The 20513-nt window shown below is 36.2% G+C and overlaps 1 protein-coding gene across 9 annotated transcripts in view; it reads left to right on the top strand.

Moving 5' to 3' along the window:
- LOC120470741 (uncharacterized) overlaps positions 1-20513 on the top strand; it is a 54502-nt gene that overhangs the window by 22748 nt on the left and 11241 nt on the right. The window contains exons 3-12 of one of the 9 annotated variants that reach the window (XM_089120721.1): positions 592-838; positions 1959-3071; positions 5747-5824; positions 6141-6810; positions 7506-7533; positions 9163-9247; positions 9862-10802; positions 13850-13945; positions 17273-17354; positions 18022-19474. In XM_089120721.1, the coding sequence (XP_088976847.1) occupies positions 754-838; positions 1959-3071; positions 5747-5824; positions 6141-6810; positions 7506-7533; positions 9163-9247; positions 9862-10802; positions 13850-13945; positions 17273-17354; positions 18022-19118 (4275 nt within the window). In that variant the 5' untranslated portion in view covers positions 592-753 and the 3' untranslated portion in view covers positions 19119-19474. Of the gene's footprint in view, positions 1-591; positions 839-1958; positions 4276-5746; positions 5825-6140; positions 6811-7429; positions 7642-8977; positions 9248-9861; positions 11435-13849; positions 13946-15637; positions 15794-17105; positions 17355-18021; positions 19923-20513 lie in introns of those variants that run through there. The other 8 variants (XM_089120715.1, XM_039660389.2, XM_039660383.2 and 5 more) reach the window with 8 other exon arrangements.

The raw sequence follows: 20513 nt of genomic DNA, 5'->3' as shown, positions 1-20513 counted from the left end.
GATAAAATACAACATAGTTATAAAGAGTAATGGATTTTGGAATTTGTCAAATGTTGCTGGAAAAAAAAAAATTCTCTTATTATTTCAGTCTTTTATTAAAGATACGATGCAGGATTTTTCGCCACCGCTAACCTCTTACAAAAACAAAGGCGTATTTTGATGACGCAAAGCATTAGGCGGAATTATGGATCTTGTCGTCAATCTGATGGATATTTTATGGATGAGTGAGTGAATGCAGTGATGTTTTTAACACGACAGTGGTGGCGCAATTGCTAATGAGAGACGTATACCAGTACATTTTGCTCACTTGTCTAATAGTACATGCAACACTCATGTGACGCAAAGCATTAACCTAATTCAACTCTCGTATCTCAAAGATGTTGATCTTCGTTTTAGTCTTCTTTTAATCTCAAAGTCTGCTTGCCATGGTCCATAATGTATGAACAAAATAACAACAGCGGGAGCGTCCTGCTAGGCATAACGGGCATAACAGGGCTCATCTCACCATAGAATAGTGTGGGGAAATGGATCATACGTGTTTTCTGTTAAAGTAATCCAGTATAAATTCTTTTAAAAATCTTTTTTTTCCAGATCTGGTCCTGTGGGCGTCAGTATCACACAGTGATCACAGTTCACACCTGCAGTGAAGCCCCTCCCACAACAATTCACCAATAAATACTGGGAATATTCCCATCATCCTACAAGAGAAGGACAAACTCCAGGAGTAGCAGCTGAAATCTGTGACTGTTAAAGATGGAGTTTATTAAAGAGGAGATTGAAGACATGACTGATCCAGAACCATCCAGAATAAAACATGAAGATACTGAGGAACAAATAGGTTGTTGTCCATTCTTGATTCTTCATCGTTGACGCTTTGTTGGCTGTGAAATAATAAGTTGTATAATGATGATAAATGATTTAGAAATGTATCTAATTGATTCTAACCTTAAATTATGTTAAAGGTGCTATACGTAACTTTTCTTCTAAAACTTTTCTTCCTTTTTTATCGCATATGTCTGAATGGGTTGTAATAACACATTACAATGATCCACTTGTCGGGTTTTGCTATTACCTCTGAGTCTGAAGGCCAGTATTCCTATTTTTATGGGAAGTCTCCCGGTCGGATTTTCTGCGAAAGCTATCTAATGTGACGTGCATGCGCGCTCTTGAACCCTCTCTCCTTGTTATATACAGTCTATGCGCGACGGCACTGACGACATAAGTCTGATAACACCAAAAAACTCCTGCCTCCAGCACAACATACACTCACAAACTCCACTTAAATTTAAAACACAAATCTGCTGAAGCTCGTCAGGCCAAACGTGAATCGAATCGAGCTTTCTTGTCGGTGTATTGTAATGCATCCGTCAGTCAGGTAACATTACAAGGAAGCGAGAGACGACGGTTTTATTTTTATTTTTCGCAACTCGTGTGAAATAATATGTGACGACAGTCGGGTTTGTGTCTTTCTGCCCGGTTCGGGTCCAGTTTTCAAATAATAGACGGGTCCAGGTCGGGTCCGGGCAGTACATTTATGACATTTCTCGGGTCTGCACGGGTCCGGGTCCAACTTTTGAAATGAACGACGGGTCCGGGTCGGTTCGGTGTAGCACATTACGGGTCTCTTTCGGTTCGGGCTTGAATTTTTGGACCCGTGAAGACCTCTACCGTGACTGCTCCCTCTTGTGTTCGAGCATGAGTGCGCTTGTAAAAATTGGTTGCAATCTGAAACATCACCGATAGAGGCCACTAAAAAATACATATAGCACCTTTAATGTTGTATAAATCAATGTGCCAAATTGTTTTTTTTTTTCAAATTCAGAATGATATAACAATCTGATACTTTATACTCACACAGAAAGAAACCTTTTCTCTTGTTGTCTGCTTGTGTTCACATGAATTTTCCTAGAAATGATCCTCCTTAAACTGATTATAACTACTTGATGTGTTCATTTTAGATCAGATGGAAAAAACAGAGCTAAGAGAAGACCTGAATGAAGTAGAGAAACGCTGTGACTTCAAAACTCAAGGAACAAAAGCCAATAAGCTGCACTCCTGCTCTCAATGTGGAAAGAGTTTCAGACACAAAGAAAACCTTAACAGACACATGAGAGTTCACACTGGAGAGAAACCGTATCCATGCACTCAGTGTGGAAAGAGTTTCACATCTTCATACATACTCAAAATTCATCTGCGTTTTCACTCTGGAGAAAGACCATTTAACTGTGATCAGTGCGGTATAGGGTTTATTTTGTCATCACATCTAAAACAACACCTGATAGTTCATTCAGATGAGAAGTCTTATGTGTGTTCTCTCTGTGGAAAGAGTTTTTCAAGGCTGGACACATTAAAACGGCACCAGAAAACACATGATGAAGTGAGAGATCATGTGTGTTGTGACTGTGGGAAGAGCTTTATTACACCTAGTCAACTAAAACAGCACCAAAGAATTCATACTGGAGAAAAACCTTTCAAGTGCTCATACTGTGACAAGAGTTTCACTGAGTCTGGATCTCTGAAATCACACGAGCGAATTCACACTGGAGAAAAGCCGTATCACTGTACTGAGTGTGAGAAGAGTTTCAAAGATTCATCAGGTCTCCATCATCATCTGCTCATTCACTCTGGAGAAAGACCATATAACTGTGATCAGTGTGGAAAAGACTTTATTTTGTCATCACATCTAAAACAACACCTGAAAGTTCATTCAGATGAGAAGCCTTATGTGTGTTCTCTCTGTGGAAATAGGTTTTCAAGACTGGACAGTTTTAAACAACACCAGAAAACACACAATGAAGTGAGAGACCATGTGTGTTGTGACTGTGGGAAGAGCTTTATTACATCTCGTAATCTGAATCGGCACCAAATAATTCATACTGGAAAAAAACCTTACAAGTGTTCATACTGTGACAAGAGTTTCACTCATTCTGGAAACCTGAAAGTACACGAGCGAGTTCACACTGGAGAGAAGCCGTACTACTGTACTGAGTGTGAGAAGTTTTTCGGACGTTTATCAAGCCTTTACTATCACATGAAAAACTGTTGCAAGCGATCAACATTCAATTCTAGATCAAATACACGCAGGTAAATTCTGCTTGATAAAATTGAGATTGTCTGATGTGAGATTGTAAAAATGTTTGAGAGGTGAAGCTTCAAAAGTGTAAATATATATTTTTGTTGCAAAATCTGTGTATTGATATATTTATATCGATCCATGTTTCTAACATCTGACCTAATCTACATGCCAACACTTTTAAAACTCTTAAAAATACGTCTTCCAGATGTAAACATCACATTAAATAGACTTGTGCTATCTGGGCTGTGATTGTTTAAACTGAAAACAAGTCTATTAATATGTCTTTGTGGAAATAGCAAACATTACATGAAAAAATTAACCGCATTTCTGCTGTACAGACCATATCAAATTCAATCACACTTTCTCCTGTTTGTCTGTGCTCACAAGACTGCACAAAATAACTCTCTTGCAGACTTTTAGTTCAAAAGAGTGAACATTTTTGGTTTTTTTAAATTTGTATTTTTTTCATTTCACATTTCTTTGAGATTGATCATTACTATACTGTCTCACTATACTGTTTGTTTCCTGTTACACTGGGGCAGAAATGTAATTTAAAATAACACAAATGCCTCCTAAATTCAAGATGGGGTAAAAATATTAAATTTTCCTCAGTTGTTAATATGAGGAACAACTCAAGCATCATGTAATCAAACAACAAAACCAAGAGTGCTGTTTTCTCGAATATCAGCTTGAATGTAAATGTGACATCATGCAACTGCTCTGTGACCAAGTTTGGGTAACTTTAGATTTTAGATAAATAAAGTTTGGTAATGATTGACTAGCACCCATAGAAATTATAGTAAAGTGTTCAAACTGTTATTTGTAATTAGTAAATCTTACTTTAAAAAGCGAGCAAATCGATTGATTTACTTTCCCGACCTAGTGCCTATGAATGAAGTAACACTTTGAATACAAAGGTAACATGCGCCCCCAGTGTTGTAGTACTCGAGACTCGGACTCGGTCTCGAGACCATATTTTAATGGTCTTGGTCTTGTCATGGACTCGGAATTGACTCGTACTCGAATATTTTTTTTTAGGACTCGGAATTATTCCCGAGTCCACTCGAGTTCAATTAAAAATATTTTTCATGATTATTAATGTATGTTAATAAAATATTTCTTTAAATTGATTGACACGCCCAGTGATTGGTGATTTTCTAGTGCGCAACTGCGCATGACAAATTGTAATAAAATTACAAAAATAAAATTGACTCGGACTCGACTCTCTCTGGTCTCGGTGTCGACTCGGACTCGAGTGAGTTGGTCTCGACTACAACACTGTGCGCCCCCTTTAAGAAATATGACATCGCGCACTGCGCCTGCGCGGAAGAGAAACGAGGCGCTTTCACTAGATGAGGCTGGAAGGGGCGATCGTGACGCGAATGAAGGATAAATTAGCAAGATTTTCTCCGCATGCCGTAAATTTCCCGTCTGCAGGTGAGAGATGTTACCAGCTCCAGAGTGTAAGCCCTCATAGCGGGAATAAGTTTTGTCTGCACTCACACGAGCGAGTTCATATGGAGTGAAGCTGCACTAATGTGGAGAGAGATTTAGACATTCAAGCTCAGCAGTGAATCATATAAAGAAGCGTCCAAGTGTCACACAGTCACAGTGAGCATATCCAGTCATCTAGTGAATTTGTTTGCAGGTTTTTTATTGGTGTGACAAATATTTATACGTTTGTATTGTTAAAGTAATGTCACCCTTTCTGTAGAGATGTGGGTTATTCTGGATAAATTGAGAATCACTTTTTGTTTAAAATAGAAACTAGGATTCTGAATATACAATTAAACCAAATAATATGTAATTTACTAGAGGCTCTGGAAAAAAAATGTTGCAATGCAATATATATATATATATATATATATATATATATATATATATATATTCCTCATCGTTTTAAATAATTCAAGGATTGATGAGAATTGGGCATTACAAAAACAACAACAAAAAATATGTTACTGAAAATTAGCAAATTGAGAGTCTAACAAAATGACAGGTTATAAAGCAATACTCCAAGGCTTTTTCTAGTGTTAACTAACGTAACCTTGGTTCCCTGAGATAATAGTGAGCCTTAGTCCCGCCCCTCCACTTCCGGCTCATGGGACCTTATTTCGGAAAAAATATGTTTGGTAGTCAATGGCGAGAGACAACTTATCTTTTTATTCCGTCTGAGTTGTGCCCTGAATTACACATATGATGTTTTTCAATTTAAAAGATAATTCTGAAAGTCGAAAACGTCACCGTTTGTCATAAAACAGAAGAGTAACTAAGTTGTATGTGAAAATCGCTCAATGAACTACATCTCCCTGGAAGCGAAACAACAAGCGAGATTCCCGATGCTGCATATTTGCTCAAACCAATCGGGGCAGAGCCTGCCGTAGGGGGCGGGGCATGTGCCTATATAAGCAGCTGGTCTCGCCAAAGAATGGGTGGAAAAAGGGACCATATGTGTTTTGTGTTAATGTGTTAGTGTTTTTAATCTTTTGTTTTTTCCAGATCCGGTCCTGTGGGCGTCAGTATCACACAGTGATAACAGTTCACACCTGCAGTGAAGCCCCTCCCACAACAATTCACCAATAAATACTGGGAATATTCCCATCATCCTACAAGAGAAGGACAAACTCCAGGAGTAGCAGCTGAAATCTGTGCGACTGTTAAAGATGGAGGTTATTAAAGAGGAGATTGAAGACACGACTGATCCAGAACCATCCAGAATAAAACATGAAGATACTGAGGAACAAATAGGTTGGTGTCCATTCTTGATTCTTCATTGTTGACTGCTTTGGTGGCTGTGAAATAACTAGTTTATTGATCATAAATTATGTAGAAATTCAACTAATTTATCCTAACCTTGTATCAATGTGTTAAATACATTTTAAGTATCCAAATTAATGTTACGTTAATTTTATAACAAACCTTTAACATCAAACGTGATACTTAAAACATACACAGACAGAAACCTAGGCTATTCTCTTGTCGTCTGCTTGTGTTAACTTTAAAAAAGTATGAATTTTCCTTGAAATGATCATCCTTAAACTGTTAATTAATGTTTTTTTTTTAGATCAGATGGGAATAACAGAGCGAAGAGAAGACCTGAATGAAGTAAAGAAACACTGTGACTTCAAAACTGAAGAAACAAAAGCCAAAAAGCTGCACTCCTGCTCTCAGTGTGGAAAGAGTTTCAGTCAAAAAGGTGACCTTAACAGACACATAAGAGTTCACACTGGAGAGAAACCGTATCCATGCACTCAGTGTGAGAAGAGTTTCACATCTTCATCATTACTCAAAATTCATCTGCGTGTTCACTCTGGAGAAAGACCATTTCACTGTGATCAGTGTGGAAAAGAGTTTATTTTGTCATCACATCTAAAACAACACCTGAAAGTTCATTCAGATGAGAAGCCTCATGTGTGTTCTCTCTGTGGAAAGAGTTTTTCACGACTGATCAGTTGTAAACGGCACCAGAAAACACATGATGAAGTGAGAGATCATGTGTGTTGTGACTGTGGGAAGAGCTTTACTACATCTAGTCATCTGAAACAGCACCAAAGAATTCATACTGGAGATAGACCTTACAAGTGCTCATATTGTGACCAGAGTTTCACTCAGTCTGGAAACCTGAATTCACACGAGCGAGTTCATACTGGAGAGAAGCCGTACGACTGCACTCTGTGTGGAAAGAGTTTTAAACATTTATCAAGCCTTCATGCTCATATGAAAAACTGTTGCATGTGATCAACATTTGGTTTCATTTCAAATATTCATTTGAAATCCATTTTTTTTTTTATTCAGGTTGATTGTCTATTTTTTTTTTTTTTTGGTTAAAATGAATGGAAGACTAGAACGATTTAATAGTTGAAGCTTCGAAAGTGTAAATATATTTATTTATTTTTTATTTTTTGCCAAATCTATCTTGAATTTTATATATTCATGTCATACTTATTTACTAAGTTTACTATATTGTCTTCTTAAAGAACATGCACTTATGAGAAATAAATTGAAGAAACATCTTGTCTTGACAAAAAGTGTTTAACTGTGATTGTTTAAACTGAAAACAAGTCTAAAATGTGTTTGTGGAAATAGTTGTTCACTGCTGGACTGTAAGCGGCACCAGAAAATACAGACCATGAGAGAAATCATGTGTGTTTTGATGGATAATGATGGACTGGTAGCAGCCATAGAAATTATAGTAGTGTTAGAAGTGCTATTTCTAATGAGTTAACCTTACTTTAAAAAACAGGCAAATCGATTGCCTTGCCTGAAAATTGACTCACTAAATGAACTAACCCTTTAAATACAATGCTAAAAAATGCGGCCCCTTTAAGAAACATGACGACATCGCTCACTGCAGCTGCGCAGAAGAGAGAAGCGAGAGAGACAATACGAGAAGAGACTGTCAATGGAAGAGACAGAGCCCGTTAATTAGACATTATCTGAAAGAGACGAGCTGTAACGTTCACCAATTGAGGATGAAAGAGATGTTGTTAACGATCGCGAATGAAGGCCAAATGTGGAAGATGATTTTTTTCCGGACGTAGTAACGTTATATTTCTTGTCTGCAGGTGAGAGATTACAGATGAGTTTAAGTTTGCCCTCATATCGGGAATAAGGTTTGTCTGCAAAAAAAAAACAACAAAAAAAAAAAAAAACAACAATTGTTGAAATGCAGTGAGTCTATTTATAGATGGAATATATTTTAAGATTTTTTTTCCCTCATCGTTTTGAATGAATGATTCAATCAGCCCTTCACTTGTTTCATTACTGGATGTATACGCTTTCTGAACGAATTTCATGAATTAACTATTTTTTTATGGATCGATGAGAATTGGGCACAACAAAAGCAGCAACAACAACAACAAAAAAAAAAAAAACAAGTAACTGAAAATTAGCAAATTAAGTCTAACCGAGTCTAACACACAAAATGACAGAGGTTATATTCAGGTGTGCATAATTATTATTATTATTATTATTTTATTCAACAATTGCACAGTTTACAAGAATATTCCTCTCCATTATAAAAGAAAATACATTGTGCAGTTTCCAATATTGCGGATATAAACATAAACAAAGACTTACATCACATTTTGCCAGGGGTAAGGTGTGCATAATTATTAGGCATGTTTTCTTTTACAGATTAAATAAACCCAAAAAGAGATTTAAAGGGTTAGTTCACCCAAAAGTGAAAATTAAGTCATTAATTACTCACCCCCATGCTGTACCAACCCCGTAAGACCTTCGTTCATCTTCGGAACACAAACGAATATATTTTTGATTAAATTTGAGAGGTGGATCACTGCTACATAGGCTGCCTAAAAGGGATCGAAACTTGACGGCCCAGAAAGTCATTAAAGAAAATGTTTAAATATTCCATGTGACAACAGTGGCTCAACTATAAGTTTATCAAGCGGCGAGAATACTTTTTGTGCGAAAAAACGACTATTACTTTTCGACTATTACTCTACTTCCTTGTAGGCCTGAGACGAGAGTTCAAGAGATTTCCACGACGCATGCGCGAGAACTGAACTGAAGTAGTTGAAGAAGATCGCAATTCTCGCGCATGCGTCGTGGAAATCTCTTGAACTCTCGATTTAGGATGTGCAACCCTTTCTGTCTCGGGAGAAAGTGCTGCATCCTTGCACTTCATAAAAGTGTGTGGTGCCAGGGAAAGTCTGAATGGTAGGACCGTATACCGGTAGACCACCTGTTCAAACGCGAATCTCAAAAACGATATGTCAGGTCATTAGGGTTACACCTGCATCCTTCAGATCCACCGAGAAAGAACAATCCAGTTAATACATAAGATAAAATGTTATGCGGGAAAACGGCACCATATGTGTTTTCTGTTAAAGTAATCCAGTATAAATTCTTTTTAAATGTATTTATTTATATTTTTCACAGTATCACACAGTGATCACAGTTCACACCTGCAGTGAAGCCCCTCCCACAACAATTCACCAATAAATACTGGGAATATTCCCATCATCCTACAAGAGAAGGACAAACTCCAGGAGTAGCAGCTGAAATCTGTGTGACTGTTCAAGATGGAGTTTATTAAAGATGAGATGGAGGTTATTAAAGAGGAGATGGAGGTTATTAAAGTGGAGATTGAAGACATGACTGATCCAGAACCATCCAGAATAAAACATGAAGATACTGAGGAACAAATAGGTTGGTGTCCATTCTTGATTCTTCATTGTTGACTGCTTTATTAGCTGTGGAATAAGTAGCATATGGATGATAAATTATTTAGAAATTGATGAATCTAAAATAAATCATCATCACCTTGTATATAGCAGATGTCAAAAACACTTTAATCATTCAAATGAATGAAAATGATATAACAAACCCACAAACAATGGTCACCATTTTACCGTCTAGGTTAACTAAAGCCCCGATATAGTCCGGCTATGAGTAACCCACTTCTAGCCAAAATAACCTTGAATTTAATTACACGTCATTTTTGACAAAAAAATAACTTAAGAGATATGTGATATTCCATAATGCAAGCCAAGTCAACAGCGATAACAAGGTGGTGTTTGGTTTTATTATTCTGACATGTTATCTAATTGATGACTAGTCTATTCTTGAGCTATGGTTAGATGTCTATTTGCTTTGTTTCTGCTTAGACATCAGGGCAGTATTTGGACAGCCATCAGACATTGTGTAATTGGAAAATGATCAAAGATCTGATACTTTATACTTGCATAGACTGAAACCGACTCTCTTGTTCACTTGAATTTATACTTCTTAAAGTGATTATAACTACTTAATGTTTATTTTAGATCATAAGGAAATAATGGAGCTAAGAGAAGACCTGAATGAAGTAGAGAAACACGGTGACAAAACTCAAGGAACAAAAGCCAAAAAGCTGCACTCCTGCTCACAGTGTGGAAAGAGTTTGCAAAATGAACAAAACCTTAACGCACACATGAGAATTCACACTGGAGAGAAACCGTATCCATGCACTCAGTGTGGAAAGAGTTTCACGTCTTCATCCATACTCAAAATTCATCTGCGCATTCACTCTGGAGAAAAACCATTTCACTGTGATCAGTGTGGAAAAGATTTCATTTCGTCATCACATCTAATAACACATCTCAAAGTTCATTCAGACGAGATGCCGTATGTGTGTTCTCTCTGTGGAAAGAGTTTTTCTCGAATGGACAATTATAAAACGCACCAGAAAACACATAATGAAATGAGAGATCATGTGTGCTTTGAGTGTGGGAAGAGCTTTACCACAACTAGTGAACTGAAACACCATCAACGAGTTCACACTGGAGAGAAGCCTTACCAATGTACTCAGTGTGAGAAGAGTTTTAAATGTTCAAAATCTTTTAAGTATCATCTGCACATTCACTCTGGCGAAAAGCCATATAACTGTGATCAGTGTGGGAAAGATTTTACTTCACCATCATATCTCAAAAAACATCTAACTGTTCATACAGGTGTTAAGCCTCACTTGTGTTCTCTCTGTGGAAAGAGTTTTTCTCGGATGGACAGTTTTAAAGTGCACCAGAAAACACATGATGAAGTGAGAGATCATGTGTGTTGTGACTGTGGGAAGAGCTTTATTACAGATGGCCATCTGAAACAGCACAAGAGGATTCATACTGGAGAAAGACCTTACAAGTGCTCATATTGTGACAAGAGTTTCACTCAGTCTGGAAACCTGAAATATCATGAGCGAGTTCATACTGGAGAGAAACCTTATAAGTGCTCCGTTTGTGACAAGAGTTTCACTCAGTCTGGAAACCTTAAATTACATGAGCGAGTTCACACCGGAGAGAAGCCGTACTCCATGTAAGAATTCCTCTTTTTTAAGGATTCCTCTTTTGAATACTCGCCTGACATCATTCAGTGAAAATGGTGTTGATTAATGTCAGATCTCTTGTAAATTTGCCTTTTATTTTGAGTGATCTCTTTCTCATAAAATTTTAATTCGTCACTGAGACTTGGTTTAATGCTGGCGAAATCACTTGGCCTGTTTTTAAAGACAAGTTTAAGTGTAGATTTTTACCTAAAAAAAGCTTTGCATGGGTTACTGGTTTAACCAGTCTCTATAAATCCGCTAGATCTCTGCCCTCCAATTATCATGGTGTTTAAAATGTAAAGGTGATCAGGCATTTTCTGTTGAAGCTCCTAGACTCTGGAATGACCTTCCTCTATCTGTTTAATCTTCTCCTACATTGGGTGTATTTCAGAGTGCACTTAACTTATTTATTTGTTTTAGAATTTGAACCTGTAAGTGTATGTCATATGTTTGCATTGTTTTTATGACTTTTATATTTTATCTTTTTCTGCACATCACTTGTGGTGTTGAAAGTGCACTATAAATAAAGAGTTGGGAGTCAACATTTGTTTCCATGTCAAATGCTTTCAGGTAAATTCTGCGAGATAAAATATCTAGGGTTTTTTTTATTCAACAACAACAAAAAAAGACTTCAAAGACTTCAACAACTCTTGTAATTTTTATTTATTTTTGGGCAAAAATCTGTCTCGGTGTATTTGGTCTATATTAAATTATTTCATGTACAGACAAGTCTTGTACTTATTTACCACGTTTACTATATTGTGTTCTGAAAAAAAAACATCTTTTCTTGACAAAAACCTTTTAACTGTGATTGATTAAACTGAAATTAATATGTGTTTGTGGAAATAGTTGTTCACTGCTGGACCAAAAAAATACTGACCATGAGAAAAATGTTTATATATATAATCTCATTAGTCAACAAGTTAACAAGTGTTTTTTTTTTTTTTTTTTTTTAAAAAAGCAAAAATGAAATAAAAACAATACATTTATCATACAGCAGCACTATTGTGGAAATATTAAGGTTATGCATTATTTAAAAAAAAAAAAAGTCGCCTTAAAAAAACTGGGGATCAGCTTGAAAATTTTAAATTTGCTGCACTTGAATAATATGCGGCCCCTTTAAGAAATATGACACTGCGCACTGAGGATGCGCAGAAGAAAAAAAACGAGACGAGAGAGGGAGACGAGTCGAGCGAAAACTTCTTTAACCAGTTGAGGCGTGATCGTGATTGAAGGACAAATGTGGAATATATTTTCTCTGGATGCGTTTAATTTCCAGTCTGCAGGTGAGAGATGTTCTCAGATTTCAGAGTTTAACATTAACCAGCTCCAGTACAAGCCATCTTTTTGTGACAAAGGTTTGTCTGCACTGCACTAATGGTGCGGTCATGTGTTATGGTAATAAATACCAAAAAAGCCGACGTGGAAAATGCACATGAGCACCCCCTCATGTGGTATTTTCCACTGAGCAACTCGTAGAATATTTTGATCTATGATTTTGATGGACGAGTTGCCGAGATGAGATAACCTTTGACCTTTTCAAAATGGCGGAGAGCAACGCGAGAGTCGTGAATGGTAAACATTCGATTCATGATCTAGAAAATATACAGCATATCATTTAGCTTTTGAGTTTTGATAAATCATTTTCTTGCTGTTGCAGATGTCTTAAGCAATCTAAAATAGTTTTAGCTAAATAACAGGTCTGGATCTCCGTCTTTTTACCACATTATGACAACAAAATCACTTGAACGCAACACACTGGTAAATACCAGTTCACAAGTGGAAACTATCCTATTTTCCATAGTACGTGAATGCACCATAAGTTACTGTAGGCGTTCAAGCATGAATCATATGAATAAGCGTTGTAAAGGTGTAACAGCGTGCAAACTATCTAAATATTTACGAAAGAAAAAGAAAAGAAACAAACAAAACACTAACAATACTAACACCTTTTCCAGCAGCAACCTGGTTTTCTCAGGTCTCCAATCCAGGTACTTAGCTTCAGTGGGCAACCAGTCTTGGGCTACAGTGTGATTTGGCAGCTGGCAATAGAATGTAATCTTTACATTTAAAGACTAAATATTTTATTCATTTGAATTATTTTTCTAAATTGTTTTGAATTAACTCACATGTTCCATTACTGGATGCATCCCGTTTTTTTTGGACGAAATATTTTTTTAAGAATAGTGTAAAACAACAGCAACAAAAAACAAAACATGTAACTTACAGTAGACCATGCACTAAGATCATTAAAATAGGGCCCTATAATAAACAACCATCATCTATATTTGAACTAAATTAAATACACCATATTTGTTTTGCAGTTAAAGTAACCCAGTATAAATTCAGTAACTTATCTCTGTTTTTTCCAGATCTGGTCCTGTGGGCGTCAGTATCACACAGTGATCACAGTTCACACCTGCAGTGAAGCCCCTCCCACAACAATTCACCAATAAATACTGGGAATATTCCCATCATCCTACAAGAGAAGGACAAACTCCAGGAGTATCAGCTGAAATCTGTGTGACTGTTAAAGATGGAGGTTATTAAAGAGGAGATTGAAGACATGAGTTATCCAGAACCATCCAGTGTAAAACAAGAAGAGACTGAGGAACAAATAGGTTGGTGTCCATTCTTGATTCTTCATGATCTTGACTGTTAAGAAACATTAAGGTAACAAAGCTTGAGTTCAGTAGATTGTATGAGAACTAATGAGACAGAAAATGCATCTAAATGGTCAAAATCTTGAATAGCTGTTGTTATTTACATTTTAAATGCATTAACAAGAAAGTTAATAAACTAAAGTTTGGCAAATCAAAGATCTGATACTTGATACTCTGTTGCTCTCTTCTGTTTAACCACATAATATTTTTATTTTAGACTGGATGGAAGCGAATAAGCAAAGACATGAACCGAAAGAAGCAAAGGAGAAACAGCCGAGGATCAGAGGTTTTAAGTTTTACCCCTGCACTCAGTGTGGAAAGAGTTTCAGACAAAATGGAAACCTTAAAACACACATGAGAATTCACACTGGAGAGAAACCGTATACATGCACTCATTGTGGAAAGAGTTTCTGTAAAAAAGACGGCCTTACTGTACACATGAGAATTCACACTGGAGAGAAACCATTTCACTGTGATCAGTGTGGTAAAGATTTTGTTTCGTCGTCAAATCTAAAACATCACCAGAAGGTTCATTCGGAAATGGTGCTGGTTCAAAGTTGGCTGGGAGTTGGTTCAAACTGCGAACCCGTTCAGAACCTGGTTGTTCTTCCAATTTCCACTAGAGCGCCCAGTGAACGACGTCGTTACGTCACTGTGTACGTCGACATACCTATTAGCTAGAAACGCTTACAACAACATTACTTTGGGATTATCTCTAACTCGTGTACCATGAAGGCTTTAAAAACAATTGAAATATGTTAGTCTTTTAATCTTTTCGTTTGATATGTAATCTTTTCTGATTCGTTATGTAGCCTACCCTTGTCTTGTGTCTTTTTTTCTTTCCATTTATTTGTTCTATATTGTGACTGTTTTCTTCTTTGCTTATAATGTTTTCAATAAAAAAACTTCCACTTTTGTACTTATTCGTATGCCTAATATGTCAAACACGAACGTTTCTTGTCACATTCATTTTTTAAATTAAATGATTCAAAAGAGCATATTTTCATTTTAAAAATGGCAAAAAAAAAAAAAAAAAATTTGAATACTTTGCATTGCTAGATCAGTATTTCCCAACCCTGTTCCTGGAGGCACACTAACACTACACATTTTCCAACTCTTGCTATTCAAACCCCTGAATCAACTCATCAGCTCATGAGTAAAGACCAGATATCTCCAGTAACAAGGTTGGGAATCACAGCATTAGAAAGCCTATTATTGTCGGTTGCTGAACATTTGTCTAAATAGGCTTCTTACATCTACTTGTATCTTTCCACAAACCCTTGTGTTATGACAGTTAAGACCTGCCTTCTTTGATTTGATTACCATCTCTATCATTTTGGCATTGCCGAGCGATGTTAGGCCACTGACGCAGAGCAGACTAAAAATGCAAACAACCTAAAAAAAAAAAATCTTTTTCATTATTGTCATTTTAACAACTAACGTCTGTAGCCCTCAATCGGGTCATGGGGACTTTTACTTAATAAAAAAAGGTTCCCTTCATCTCAGTGGAATAAGATTTTGTGACTTTTCATACATTATCTATCTATACACATACACATAAAAAAACTGGGCTTGATTCACAACGAGAATGAAGACATGTAAAATATTCACAGAGAATGTCTTTCATTTATGCTTCGACTGTCACTAACTTTGGAAGAGTATTTGGCACATTTATCTTTTATCTTAATATCCTGCAAAATGTAAGATAAGACATTAGGACACTATGAATCTGACTCAGCTAAATAAAATAATAGCTTTGTTATAAATGTATGCTCTTTGCGAATTTTATAATCACAAATGCACCAACAATAAACTTTATAAAATAATCTTCAGTAAATAAGAAAGCAATTGAACCGTTTCTATTTGCATACACTTACCACCATGTTTCCCCTTTTCTTATTAGCATTTTTGACTTTATACGCACATTTTAGTGTCGTCACCCCCCCCCCCCCCCCATTCTTTTGGCATGTGAACCCTTTAATTTTACCCTAACCTAAGTCTAACTTGCATTCCTTTCGATTCCCCCCCCCACACACACACACACGCACACACACAAAGCACACTAGAGCCCCGCCCCCCTACGCGTCTTGTTGAAATAATGCTATTGCTAACTGCTAACTGCGGCTTTAGTTGCACTAAAGAGAAAAGCTCCTGTAAAGAAAAGCTACAGGAATTATTGAACAATTTCTGGATACATTCATATGTGATAAAAAATCTCCAAGTACTACAGCATGTCGGGTATGTAACGTTAGTGCTGTGATTTTATCTGAATCTTGTTGCAAAACGGATCACAGGAGTGTTTGTTCAATAACGGCAACCGTAAACTAGTCTGATATTATTTAATGTGCATGCAAAAAGACGAGAACAATGGAATTATACACCAAAAACGAAAAGTAGTACAAATAAACGCGTGATGGATAAGAAGAAAAAACATATGAAGAACAAAAAATTAAGAGACCCTTGCTGCAAAATTATCAGTTTCTCTAGGTATGTGTTTGGGTAAAATTAAATTACATTTTTTGTTTTATTCTATAAACTACTGAGAACATTTCTCCCAAATTTCAAATTAAATTATTGTCATTTAGAACATTTATTTGCAGAAAACGACAACTGGCCAAAATAAACTAAGCTGTTGTCACACCTCGAATAATGGAAAGAAAATTCATTTTTAAACAACACAATCCTAACGTTTTAACTTCTGAACTGAATAAACTTTAAAGTTCAGAAAATAGTTAAATAGACCAGTTGTCGTTATCTGAAAATAAATGCTCTAAATGACAATATTTTTATTTGGAATTTGGGAAAAATGTTCTCAGTAGTTTATAAAACAAAACTAAAATGTTAATTTATCCAAACACATACCTCAATAGTAAAAAGATGTACACATATAATCTGTTTTTGCTATTATTTTATATATATTTATATACACTGCTTGTGTTCAGGAGTAACAATTTTTTAGTATTTCTGCTTTTCCATAAAGACCACCTTTTATCAGAGAGAGAATTCTGAATTTTCTTTCAGCCTATCTGCCGTTTTAACTAGGCTAGTTCATATGACATTACGTAAATAATCATTTATTATGTTTAAATGTGAGGTTTATCATAAAGAAGTGTTTAAATCACATCTTTTTTTAACATTATTTTACAGTTTATGTTGTTACCATAGACACTGTGTTGTTTTAAAACAATGATCCCAGCTAAATAACTTATAATTGTTTTCTAGTATCAGAACAATTTGAAATGATATGTTCACCCTAGGTTTCAGTGTGGAACGGAGTCAGTTGTTAAAAGTGAGGCGTTTTACATTGCGTCCCCACTGCGGATTAGCTACGCAAAAGTAACTGTTCTCGCATGGGAACGTGCTCAGTTACTAGCGTAACCAAGAATAGGGAACGAGTATTGCGTTGCGTAGCCTGCTGCACTTTTGCAATCTGTCTGAGTTTATCGCTTCAGTCGATGTAAACCTGATATTATGCCAAAATAATCGTTATAATTGGGGCACTTTAAAGTAGTCCAGTTTAAATTAAGTAACTTGTTTTTGATTTTTCCAGCTCTGGTCCTGTGGGCGTCAGTATCACACAGTGATCACAGTTCACACCTGCAGTGAAGCCCCTCCCACAACAATTCACCAATAAATACTGGGAATATTCCCATCATCCTACAAGAGAAGGGCAAACTCCAGGAGTAGCAGCTGAAATCTGTGTGACTGTTAAAGATGGAGTTTATTAAAGAGGAGATTGAAGACATGAGTGATCCAGAACCATCCAGAATAAAACATGAAGATACTGAGGAACAAACAGGTTGGTGAACATTCTTGATTCTTCATTGTTGACTGCTGAGCAAAAGCTTCAGTTCAACACATTTGGCTTCAGATTATTCCGTTGGGATGGACCGATATCACTTTTTCCAGTACGAGTCCGATACCGATACTTTCATTCTTGGTACTCGCCAAAACCGAAACCACAATCGATATTGTATTTTCACCGCATTTGTAATTTTTAAATGTATTGGTAGAGAAACCAAAAAAATATGAATCATATTAGTTGGCTTAATTTGTTCATCAAATATATATTTCCTTCAGTTATTTTCATGCTAGTTAGAATGCAATTTAGAAAAGTGAAGCCTTTAATCCCCGTTATATAGTCTGTTGTCGTGTTTCTTTGTCTGGACACAAACACTGCACACGCTGCCTGGTATCGGTTGTTGTTATCGGAGCATTTTAACAGGTACAAGTACATGAGTTTGGTATCGGTGCATCCCTAATAAATGATACATCTAAACGATCATAATAATATTGTATAGCTGTTGTCATCCATATTTTAAACTAATTAAAAAGAAAGAGACAGAACTAACTTTTGGCAAATCAAAGATTGGAAATGTGATGTTGCTCTTGCTTTCTTCTTTTAAACAAGAGTTCATTTAAACTTATTTTAACCACATAATATATATATATATATTTTTTTTTAGACTGGATGGAGATGAAACCACAAAAACATGAACTGAATGAAGCAGAGGAGGAAAAGCAAAGAATCAAAACTCAAAGAACAAAAGCCAATAAGCGGCACTCCTGCTCTGAGTGTGGAAAGAGTTTCAGACACAAAGGATACCTTACAAAACACACAACGATTCACACTGGAGAGAAACCGCATACATGCACTCAGTGTGGAAAGGGATTTACTTTTGCATCAGATCTCACCAAGCATCTGCATGTTCACTCTGGAGAGAGACCCTTCAACTGTGATCAATGTGGTAAAGATTTTCATTCCTCATCAAATTTAAAACAACACTTGAAAGTTCATTCAGATGAGAAGCCTTATGTTTGTTCTCTCTGTGGAAAGAGTTTTTCAAGACTGGATAATTGTAAAACACACCAGAAAACACACAATGAAGTGAGAGATCATGTGTGTTGTGACTGTGGGAAGAGCTTTTCTAGATCTGACAAACTGAAAAATCATCAAAGAATTCATACTGGAGAAAAACCTTACAAGTGCTCATATTGTGACCAGAGTTTCACTCGTTCTGATAAACAGAAATCACACGAGCGACTTCATACTGGAGAGAAGCCGTACTACTGTACTGAGTGTGGCAAGAGTTTCACATGTTCCAAAGGTCTCAAATATCATCTGCTCAATCATTCTGGAGAAAAACCATTTAACTGTGATCAGTGTGGTAAAGAGTTTATTACATCATCACAACTAAAATCACACCTGAAAGTGCATTCAAATGAGAAGCCTTACGTGTGCTCTCTCTGTGGAAAGAGTTTTTTATGGCTAAGAAGTTTGAAACGGCACCAGAAAACACACAATGAAGTGAGCGATCATGTGTGTTGTGACTGTGGGAAGAGCTTTACAAGAGATGTTGATCTGAAACGGCACAAAAGAATTCATACTGGAGAAAAACCTTACAAGTGCTCATATTGTGACAAGAGTTTTGCTCGTTCTGAAAACCTGAAATCACACGAGCGACTTCATACTGGAGAGAAGCCGTATCACTGTACTCAGTGTGAGAAGAGTTTCAAATGTTCATCAAGCCTTCACACTCACATGAAAAAATGTTCCAAGTGAGAAACATTAGTTTTCTTGTCAAATACCTCACAAGCAAATTGTGTCAAATATATATATAAAAAAAAAAAAATCAGTTTGTCCGAAAAGCACAATATCCTCTAGATCAGGGGTGTCCAATCTCAGTCCTGGAGGGTTTCTTCAACACACCAGCCTGGAAGCGATATTTTTTTTCTCAGGATGGTAGGGGAAGGTACGGCCTTTTTCGCCTCTGATTGGCTAGAAGGGGGCTCTCCTCCGATTGGTTATTTGATTTGGCCGTGAAACATCATCTCTAATACACATATACACACATACAATATCCAAACCTACCCATCGCACACACACACACACACACACACACAAATCAAATAACCAATCAAATGAGAGCCCTTCTAGCCAATCAGAGGTGAAAAAAGGCAGTAACTTCCCCTACCATCCTGAGAAAAATAATATCGCTCCCTGGAAGTTTCTAGTAGAGATGGTCTTATTATTAGGAGATACGAAGGTCTGTGGCTTCACCTTTTTGCAAAGAACATGTGCAACCTTTTTTGTGATGTTCACATTATCTTAAAAGTAACTAATTAAGCAAGTAAATCGGGTTAGGACACAATGTACATAATTTATTGTTAAATAGCTGACTCACTAAAAGCAAACCGTTTTTGAACCTTGTCTTTTTTTCTCACTAGCCAATCATTGTTCATTTTTTCTCTGTATCCTTTTGACAAAAGGTGCATTGTTGTTATTTTGTGTTTTATAAATATGTCAACTTTGCATTTTTTTGCAACAATAATAAATAAAAATTTCTATATGGCATTTCCGGTAACACTTTTCTTGAAGGGGTGTGCATTAGACTGACATCACACACGTCATGAATATGAAGGAGGTTTTATGCATGTTTATGACAACTGTCAGTAAGTGTCATTCACTCAATTATGACATTTATAATGCAAATATTAAATTGTTTGAGATGTCTTTGGGATGACAGCTTGACATAAACCACTACATCATAACCTGACAGTGTCTTGGTAATGAAAACTTGAGATTACCAAGACAACATAAATATGTCATAAACATAATTATCAAACTTATAAATAGCCACATATAAATAGTAAACATGACAATAATCCAAATTATAGTGTAAAAAATTATCCAAATATAGACTACAATAAAAGGGAAGGAAAATATACAGTGTAATTTATAAAATAATAATACAAGTAAAAGAAAAAAACATAAAAGAATAAAAAGCTTCAGATAGATACCTAGTGCGTTTTGCTTTAATATTTTTAAACTCAAATAGTAAATCAATATAATTTTTCATATTTATCTGAAGTTAGGTAAAACTTAGCCCATTTTTGTTTATGTATGTCCCATAATCCAACAAAGATTAACAACAAAGCCCACATTTGGTGGTAATCT

This window comes from Pimephales promelas, chromosome 16 (genome assembly GCF_988280905.1).
Source record: "Pimephales promelas chromosome 16, fPimPro1.hap1.1, whole genome shotgun sequence".
NCBI lineage: Eukaryota > Metazoa > Chordata > Actinopteri > Cypriniformes > Leuciscidae > Pimephales > Pimephales promelas.
Note: the sequence above shows the minus strand (reverse complement) of the source record. Positions and strands in the feature narration are given on the sequence as shown.